We start from the raw sequence: 10033 nt of genomic DNA, 5'->3' as shown, positions 1-10033 counted from the left end.
GCCTCTGCCTCCCGAGTGCTGGGATTAAAGGCGTGCGCCACCACCGCCCGGCAAATTAAACATTTTTAAAAAGCACTATGCAGGACAAGCAGTGTGTTTATAACCTGAATTTGTAAAGTTTGTTCTCTGTTCCTGATTTAGAGGAGACAGCCCATGAGCTGACTCCTGTTGCGTTAGGTAGGCAGCATTTCATGGAAGAGCACATGGGACAAAGGCACTCGCCTCCTTGCTGGAAATGAAAAACTAGGCAGGAGTTCACTACCCCATACAGGGTACATCCCCAGTGGACACCCCACACACACACTCGGTTCCACCTCTTAATGGTTTCAGTGCCTCCCATAGCACCACAGGACTTGGGTTTCTCACAAGAACCTTTGTGAGACGTTTGAGATCCAAACTAGCTGGGAATGGTAATGCCTACCTATTTTCCCATACTCTGTGATCATGAGTTCAAGGCCAGCCTGGGCTTTCAGAATGACTACCTGTCTCAGGAACCAAGCCTTTAAGTATAGCAAGCAACCCAGAGCTGTGTCCTTCCTGTCCCAGAGACACTAGATGATGGATTTCTCACCGCAGATGAGTGAGGAGAGGTGTGCTCAGGGCTCTGGCCTCCCAGGTCGGCCGCACATGGTGAGTGAGTGCTAACACTCTTCTTCTGCTTCCTCTCTACCCAGTCTGAAGAAAAGAAAAAAATTGATGAACTGATTGAGAGCGGGAAGGAAGAAGGCATGAAGGTAAGGCCACAGCATCACTGCACTGTAGTCATGGCCTTACTACGTAGCGCATGACTGAGACCAGCCAGAAGGCTGCCTTGGCTACACAAACACACAAACACACACTATATATATATATTGTGTGTGTGTGATGCTTATTTTGCTTGTATGTATGTTCGTGCACCAGATTCAGGCCTGGTAGACACAAAAGCCAGGTGGTGGTGGGACACACCTTTAATCCCAGCACTCGGGAGGCAGAGGTAGGCGGATCTCTGAGTTTGAGACCAACCTGGTCTACAAGAGCTAGTTCTAGTCAGACTCCAAAGCTATAGAGAAACCCTGTCTTGAAATACAAAAAAAAAGTCAGAAGAAGGCATTTGATTTCTTGGAACTGGAGTTTCGTGGTCTGTCATTGTGATCTTCCATGTAGGTCCTGAGAAGCCAGGTTTTGTGCAAGAATAAGTGCTCTTAATTGCTTCTCTGTCTCTCGGCTCCATTTCTAAATGTAATCTTTACAAAAGATTTTGTTTATATGCAACTGTGTATATCTTCCTGCTTTATGCAAATGGAATGGGGTTGCAAACAGGCCAGAAGAGGGCATCAGATCTCCTGGAGCTGGAGTTACAGCTGGTTGTAAGTTGTCCAATGTGGTGGCATGGGTACTGGGAACTGAACTGGGTCCTCTGCAAGAACAAGTGCTCTTGAGTGTTGAGCCATCTCTCCAGCCCTTGAAAGAGCTCTTTTGGTTTGTTTGTTGTGTTTAGACAGATTCTCTCACTGTGTAGCCTCTGCCTCCAAAGTTCTGGGATTAAGGCGAGCACCACTATACCTGGCCCTGGGTGAGCTATGAAAAAAAGAAAAATACAGTGGAATAGTAGCAGAAGCTGTCATCCCAGCTCCTTAGGAGGCTGAGGTAGCATAGTCCTAAGATCAAGTCTTGGCTAAGCCATGGAGTCCATTCAGTACAAAAAGGGGGCTCGGAATGTAGCTCATTCCTTAAGGAAAGAACACAGCAAGCAAAAGATAAAGTGTATCCCAAACTGTTACCCATGGCGAGATTTAAGGCACTTGCTTTTCTCCTGGTGGGTCTTGTTTTCTGTTGGTGCTGGGGACTGGACCCAGCCCTCTGCATGCTAAGCATGTGCCGAATCAAAGCCACACACAGACTCTTGGTATGTTCTATACACATGTGGTTTGGGTGAGGGGACTACCTCTCTATACCAGGGTGTTGAGGCAGATGTGTCTGTCTGGCCTAGATGCCACCTATAAATTCTCGACTTAGTCCTGGGCCCCTTGAGCAGCCATCCATCCTGTGTTTCCTTTTGGAACAAGTGTGAGGAAGAACACCAAGGTTATTGGATTGCAGGAGGCTCAGGATGCTGGGTCTGCTCCTCCCCAACAAGCAGAGAATCTTATGGACCAGAATCCCCAACACCATCATTTCCTAGCTTTGTGGTCTTGAACATGTGACTGCCCTTCCAAGCCTCAGTTTTCTCATCTGCAAATTTCACCTGGGAGCCTAACATGAAGTGTACTTTGTTTTTTGTTTGTTTTGTTTTGTTTTTCTCAGCATTGAAGTTTTTGTTCATGTGAATTGTTAAAAATGGGCATCTACACCAGTGTCAAATGAGGGTGGGAGAGGAAGGCAGGGTAGGCAAGGAGAAGGAATTTCCGTCTATTGGTGATAAAGCTCCAAGTTCATCCCATCATGGATTTCATAATCTCTTAGAGACACTTGGCCCTTAAAACATTGTTAATACTTTTCTAAAACAATCTTATTCCGACGGGTACCCGCTTGGGCCAAAGTCCTCAATGGTGTCATAGGTGTTACACATGGAATGTACTTTGTAATGGCCTAAAGGATCTCGTTTACATGGTGGGATGGGAATAGCCTGAAGTAGACCTGGTACTTTAGTAAAAGCCATGTCATGGTGCATACTTTTAATCCCAGCACTCGGGAGGCAGAGGCAGGTGGATCTCTTGAGTTCGAGGCCAGCCTGGTCTACAGAGCTAGTTCCAGGACAGCCAGGGCTATACAGAGAAACCCTAACTCGAAAATCTTAAGAAAAGGGGCTGGAGAGATGGCTCAGTGGTTAAGAGCATTGCCTGCTCTTCCAAAGGTCCTGAGTTCAATTCCCAGCAACCACATGGTGGCTCACAACCATCTGTAATGAGGTCTGGTGCCCTCTTCTGGCCTGCAGACATACATGCAGACAGACTATCGTATACTAAATAAATAAATAAATAAATAAAGTATTGATTAAAAAAAAAAACCAAAACACTTTAAAAAAAAAGAAAATCTAAGAAAAAAGCCATTAAGTTATTGCATAGTGAGTGGGTCTTTCTGGTTCGTTGGTTGATTTTATCAGACAGTTTTTCTGTGTAGCTTTGGAGCTTCAAACTCACAGAAATCCATCTCCCTGCCCTCTGCCCCTGAGTGCTGGGATTAAAGGTGTGTGTATCACCACTTGGCTAGTGAGTAAGTTTTATTTTTTTAATTTATTTTTGGTTTTTCAAGACAAGACAGGACAGGCCTGGCTGTCCTGGAACTCGCTCTGTGGACTAAGCTGGCCTTGAACTTAGATCTGTCTGCCTCTGTCTCCCAAATGCTGGGATTAAAGGCGTGCGTCACCACTGTCTGGTGTGGGTTTTATTTTTATTGAGGCCCTTCCAATAAAGTTTTTATTATTTTATTTTAATGTAGTACAAGTTCCCTGGAAGACAACATGCTTGGTGACATCTCTTACATTTATGAACTCATGATGTCTTGTCACCTTCTGACAGATTGATCTCATTGATGGAAAAGGCCGGGGTGTAATTGCCACCAAACAGTTCTCCCGGGGAGACTTTGTGGTAGAATACCATGGGGACCTCATTGAGATCACCGATGCCAAGAAGCGGGAGGCTCTGTATGCACAAGACCCCTCCACAGGCTGCTACATGTACTATTTTCAGTATCTGAGCAAAACCTACTGGTGAGTACCCTGGGAGTGACCAGCGGAGGTCAGGCAGAGAGCTGGGTGCCCTGGAGCCTTCCTGAGTCTCCAGCAGTTTCCTTGCTTGTTACCATTAGATCAGGGCCCACCGTAGCCCTGGCTGGCCTCAGACTCGTTAGCCTCCTGCCGTAGCTTCCTGCACCCTAGGATTGCAAGCTTGAAGAGCCATGTCCAGTGAGATCAGCTGCTTTCACCTCCCTAGTTAGTTTTTGGGATTGTAGCTGTCCTTAAGCAGGAGGGGACTTATCCCCTAGAAACCTGCTCAGCAGCTCCCAAGGCCTCTCTCTCCCTCTGGGCATTTGCCTCAGAAGCTCACCAAGATGGTAATTGTTCCTTCCTGGCTGAGGTCAGGGGAGCTGGTTTACCATTTATATATTTTGAAACACTACAGTTAACTTAGCTCCATAGAGAGTCTTTGGGTCTGTCTCCAAGCTCTCCAAAGTGGCCTTTGGAGTTAAACTGTCTTCCCCCAATGGCGGCTGCCAGTGGACACGCACCAGTCATGTGGGGCAAGATCCCAGCAGGTTAGAGGCCTCTGTATCAGTGTAATCCCTTTGCTCTCCCACCACACCAGCGTGGATGCCACTCGAGAAACTAATCGCCTGGGAAGGCTGATCAATCATAGTAAGTGTGGGAATTGCCAGACCAAACTGCATGACATCGATGGCGTGCCTCACCTCATCCTCATCGCCTCCCGCGACATTGCAGCTGGGGAAGAGCTCCTGTACGACTATGGAGACCGCAGCAAGGCCTCCATTGAGGCCTATCCCTGGCTGAAGCATTAACCGTGTGGCCTCCCTGCCACCCTGCCTCCTTCAAAGGACAAAGTGCCCTCAAAGGGAAATGATTTGTTTTACACACACTTACTCTTAGCTGATTACTCCAGATGTTTTTAAAAGTCTATTAAAGATGCCTTTTCATGTAGTATTTAAATATCTGTTACAGGTTTCCAAGGTGGACTTGAACAGATGGCCTTATATTACCAAAACTTTTATATTCTCGTTGTTTTTGTACTTTTTTGCATACAATTGAGCGTTTGTGCTTCCCACGAAGTCGAGGACTCGGCCGGCACAGGTGTAGAGAATGGAGTGGAACGTGAACTAGGAAGCCGGGCTCTGCCCAAGATGAAAGCCAGGACTCCCCCGCACCCCACGTCCAAGGACAGGCGGGTGTGAGGGTGCTGCCACCCCCCACACACAGCCTGGACAGGATGTCTCCAAGCTCTTGTTCTCCTCAGCGTCTTGACAGGCGTACACATTGACGTGTGTGAATATTTTTTAGCAAAAGTTTTGCAGTAAGCTCGTCTTCCCCTCTGCTTTCTCCAAAGCTTACTGAGCCCAGGGCTCGGAAGCCCGGCCAGGAACAGACCTCTTCCACAGGCTTTCGGCTTTTCCAGGCACCTCGAAGCATCAGGGTGGGCAGTCAGACTAGAGGCAGGCCGGGAAAAGCACTGTTCTCCTGCCCCAGCGGGGCAGGTCTCCTGAAACTGCATTAATTCTTTATAGAAATGTGAACACTGAATTTATTTTAAAAAAAAAATAATAAAACAATAAAATGTTTTAAAAAAATCAAAAAAATGGAAAAAAAACCACAGAAAACAACTTATATGTATATAGGTTTTGAAAGGAGTGAAATGACTGTTTTCTTCTGGATTTTTTTTTTTTTTAAGCTTTTTTGGCTTGGCTGGATGGTTTGTGTAGAGAAGATTTGAGATGGTACTCTTCTAATCAAAAGTAAGATTTTTCTAGTGGGACCAGAAATTACTAAGTCCATACACACCTACCCTCCCCTTCACCCCCGACCTGCAATCCTGATTCTACGGCATGGAAAGTTCTCTATCTGCTGCCAAGGCACAACCCCTGGTATCCTGTGAAGATGCTGCAGCCCAGGATCCCTGGAGGCATCAGATGTGTGGCACTAGGGTGCCTGGCAGCCAGAGAATCATTGTGATTGTTCTTAACCTGTGATAGCAGAAGTAGGTGGTTTCCTTCCATTTTGGGGCTGGGGCTCTGGAGCTAGGTATGAGAACTTACCCTTGTCCCCAACACCTCCCCCGTCCCCCAGCCTCTTGATGGTGCTACCTAAGAAAGTCTTCCCCACACCCCTTGCTAGTCCGGTCAGTGGTCAGACTTGGAGGAGGATCCGACAGGAGGGTGTAACTGTGAGCTAAAATGTCTTGGTTGTACCTGTTTGTGGCTTAGCTTTGTATTTAAATAGCAAACACAAAAACAAGGAAATAAACTTGAAAATTATTTGTCATCATAAAAATAAAGAGAAAAGAATTAAAATATTTATTGCCAGGCAATGCCACCTATGTGTTCTGTTTTATGAGGGTAAGATGGACTAAAATGGGTGGGGTGCGGGTGGCTCAGCCTGTGCCACCAAGCCTGATTGCTTGAGTTTGGTCTCTGGGATCCACACACATGAGAGAACCAATCCCTATAAGTTCTATTCTGAGCTTTACACATACTGTGGCTTATAAATAAATATAGAAAAGATGGTGGGAGCCAGGCAGTGGTGGCGCACGTATTTAATCCCAGCACTCAGGAGGCAGAGGCAGGCTGATCTCTGAGAGGCCAGCCTTTGCTACAAAAGCTAGTTCTAGGACAGGCTCCAAAGAAATCCTGTCTCGAAAAACAAACAAAAAAGATGGTGGGATCTAACTTCATGCTGAGACACAATTTGGGGTTTGTCCTAGGTAGCCAGAGTTCAAGTATGTTTTTAGAATTGGGTTCCTGAGCCACCTTTATAAAATGGGAGTTTGGTAATATATATGGTATCTCTGGGTAATGACTAGCATGTGGCAAATACCCTAAATGGTACTATGACTGTCTTGTTTTGAGACATGTCCAAGCTGCCCTTGAACTGATAACTTATTCCTCTGTCTCCCTAGTGCTGGTCACAGGTGTGCATCCCCATACAGGTTCTGTTGTCATTTCAAATTCAGTACACTTTTTTATATTTATTTATTCATTATGGATACAATATTCTGTGTGTATGTCTGCAGACCAGAAGAGGGCACCAGACCCCATTACAGATGGTTGTGAGCCACCATGTGGTTGCTGGGAATTGAACTCAGGACCTTTGGAAGAGCAGACAATGCTCTTAACCACTGAGCCATCTCTCCAGCCCCAAATTCAGTACATTTGACTGTTTCCCAAAACATAGTTCCACTGTGTGATTTCCCTGGACATCTGGAACTCAAGATTTTGTCTGCCCCCACCTCTGAGGATACTAGGATTAAAGGCATACGCCACCATTCCCAGCTGTAGGTTTGACTCATAAGATAGATTTCTTAGCATCACCTGGTACCTCCTAGAGCTGCATCTACCCCAGTCATATGCCATGTCTACTGGCTTTGTTACTGCAGCCTTTCTTTGCCACCTGTTGGGACTGGATGTCTGTCAAATGGAACAGCCTGCCCATTGCCCTCAAAGGGTGTTCCGAAATCGCATGGTCCCTTGTAGAGGATTCTGTGCCCTAGTGGTCAAATGTGAGCTGCTTCCTGCCCAGCACTGATGCAATAGGAGTATAAGGGCTGATGTGATGTGTTGATACTGAAATGACCCTTGGACTAGCGCTTTGCATATGGTAATCAATGCAGGTATCCTCAAGAGTAAAAATAGTGGGCTGGAGAGATGCCTCAGCCCTTAAAGAGCACTGGCTGCTCTTTCAAAAGTCCCGAGTTCAATTCCCAGCAACCACATGGTGGCTCAGCCATCTGTAATGAGATCTGGTGCCTATTCTGTCCTGCAGGCAAACACGCCGGCAGAATGCTATATATAATAAATATTTTAAAAATAATTTTCAAAGCCGGGCAATGGTGGTGCATGCCTTTAATCCCAGCACTCGGGAGGCAGAGGCAGGCGGATCTCTGTGAGTTCGAGACCAGCCTGGTCTACAGAGCTAGTGCCAGGACAGGCTCCAAAGCCACAGAGAAACCGTATCTCGAAAAAAAAAAATTTCAACCTTTTCCTACTGCACGAGGCTGATAGCTAGCAAGGGCTTCCCAGTTCTGGTATTTTAAGCTGGATGTGAACGACTGTGTAAAAGCATTAGGCACCACCCCCAATCCCAGAACTCGGGGAGATTTCTGAGTTCAAGTCCAGCCTGCTCTTACATAGATAGTTCCAGGAGAACCAGAGCTGTACAGCTCTAGCTGTAACAAGCCCGGTGAGTCAAGTTCAGTCTGTGAAACCCACCTACAGAGCTGGGTATCGGCACATGCCTTTGGCCCCAGCACTCAGGAGGCAGAGGCAGATGGATCTCTGTGAATTCCATGCCAGCTACGACTACGAAAGGCAGCATTCTGACAGGGAGATGGAAGCAGAAACTGAAGAATTCCCCAGAAGCTCCAGAGCCAGCAATGCTGGAATACATGGAAAATGAGAAAAAAAAGGGAGACCCCACCTCAACAAGGTGGAAGTCCAGAACCTACTCTCTAAAGTTAACCTCTAGGGACTGGAAAGGTGGCTCAGTCCTTAAGAGCACTGACTACTCTTCCCAAGGATCCAGGTTCAGTTCCCAGCACCCACATGGTAGCTCACAACTGTCTGTACCTCCAGTTCCAGGGGATCTGACACCTGATGTAATAAAATGAGAAGCACTTTGCACTATTAGAGCTCAGAAGCCTTGAGTCCCCTTTGAGGCTGCAGAGACAGCCTCCCTGGCTGAAACCTCACCGGGTTCCATACTGAGCTGCATGCCCACAGGCGTATGCACCATCTTAACTCTTAAGAGACCACTCTGAAACAGCAATAGAAAGTATAAAGGCCATTTTACTTTTAATACAAAAGTCATATAAAGTTGCATGAGAAAAAAGTATTCACCAAATATCAGTGACGTCAGTTCCATATTTTCCCACATTTTTGTCTCTCTCTGCCACATTAATCACCAGATTCTCGCTGACGCTGGAACAGGCTGTAGGCCAGAGGCCTTTCCACGTGTGGAGGCAGGATGTGGCCATGTTGTGTTCCTTTGGAGTCCTGGTATTGCTGGCTGTCTAGCTCTGTCCCTGGGGAGCATGAGAACATCTTCCTTTGACTGCTCTGAGGGGGAAACCAGTGTGCAAGCCCAGAGCACAAGCATGGCACAGAGAGATGGTTCCAGAAGACATCTTACTTGTCTTCTCCAGTCAGAGGGTCACCACCGTGGCCATGGCCTTCAGTCTAGGTATGCTTCCCTGACCGGAAAGAGAACCTGAATGGAAGGGGCAAGGAAGGGAGAACAAGCTGAGGATGCCATTCATTCAGGCCTGTGTGATGTTACAGGGGTAAAGGCACTTAACCCAAGCCTGACAGCCTGAGCTTGAACCCACACTGTAACTAGCTGCCTGAACTGCACATAGCTGCTGTGGAATGAGCACCCATAAACAACCAAATTAATAAATGTAATTAAAAGTAAATTTGTGACAACCTAAATGTCCCTTGACCAAGGAATGGATAAGGAAAATGTGGTACATTTATATAATGGAGTACTACACAGCAGAAAAAAAAATGACATCATGAAATTTGCAGACAAATGGATGATAGATCTACAAAACATCATATTGATGGTGGCAGAGGTAGGGGGCCAGCCTGGTCTACAGAGTGCTTTGAGGACAATCTGGACTACACAGACAAACCCTGCCTCAAGGAAACCAAAGACTGAAAGCATCTGAGCTACACAGGCACGCGCGCGCGCGCGCGCGCACACACACACACACACACACACACACACACACACCCGCTCCACTGCTAGTCCTGGTTCACTCACACAGGGGCAGATCCCTTCCTGGCTCCTCATTAGTGCAAGACAAAGATAAAAATCCTCCTTAGCCTACTTACTCAAAAAGTCACGTGTCCCCTGGTTCCTTCACCAGTTTAGTGAGCTTATCTGATGTGAACCTGCAACATTTTACATTTGCCTTATTTGGCTTGAATGCCAGTGACTTGGCTTGAAGAATTCCCAGAGGGGAGGCTGAAAGAAACTAGTGGTTTCTGGCTTCATTTAGACCAAGATATACAGAAAAGGGAGAAATAGCCGCACTTCCCCAGACAGCACAGCGGGGCTCGCTTGGTCTTAGAGCTCCTTGTGTTCCCCTGCATGAAGGAAGCATGGACCTCAGCCTGGGTGTACTGTTAGGGACACACATTTGTAATCTCAGCACTTGGGGAGTGGAGGCAGGAGGATCAGTAATGCAGGCCAACCTGCGCAAATGTTAGTGAGATTCTGTCTCAAAACACAAGGGCTGGGGCTGGAGAGATGGCTCAGAGGTTAAGAGCATTGCCTGCTCTTCCAAAGGTCCTGAGTTCAATTCCCAGCAACCACATGGTGGCTCACAAC

General features: G+C 46.9%; 2 protein-coding genes across 2 annotated transcripts in view; one reads left to right on the top strand and one right to left on the bottom strand.

The window, feature by feature from the left end:
* Positions 1–6019, top strand: part of Kmt5a (lysine methyltransferase 5A) — a 23428-nt gene extending 17409 nt beyond the window's left edge. Inside the window, exons 6-8 of the mRNA XM_005344383.3 lie at positions 675–734; positions 3498–3688; positions 4284–6019. Of these exons, the coding sequence (XP_005344440.1) occupies positions 675–734; positions 3498–3688; positions 4284–4494 (462 nt within the window). The 3' untranslated portion in view covers positions 4495–6019. The remainder of the gene's footprint in view (positions 1–674; positions 735–3497; positions 3689–4283) is intronic.
* A 2450-nt stretch (positions 6020–8469) lies between these two features.
* Positions 8470–10033, bottom strand: part of Rilpl2 (Rab interacting lysosomal protein like 2) — a 10958-nt gene continuing 9394 nt past the window's right edge. The window contains exon 4 of the mRNA XM_005344382.2: positions 8470–8908. Within this exon, the coding sequence (XP_005344439.1) occupies positions 8878–8908 (31 nt within the window). The 3' untranslated portion in view covers positions 8470–8877. The remainder of the gene's footprint in view (positions 8909–10033) is intronic.

The sequence above is a fragment of the Microtus ochrogaster genome, chromosome 2 (genome assembly GCF_000317375.1).
Source record: "Microtus ochrogaster isolate Prairie Vole_2 chromosome 2, MicOch1.0, whole genome shotgun sequence".
Taxonomy (NCBI): Eukaryota; Metazoa; Chordata; class Mammalia; order Rodentia; family Cricetidae; genus Microtus; species Microtus ochrogaster.
The sequence above is the reverse complement of the archived record's forward strand: the minus strand, read 5'-3'. Positions and strand labels throughout refer to the sequence as shown.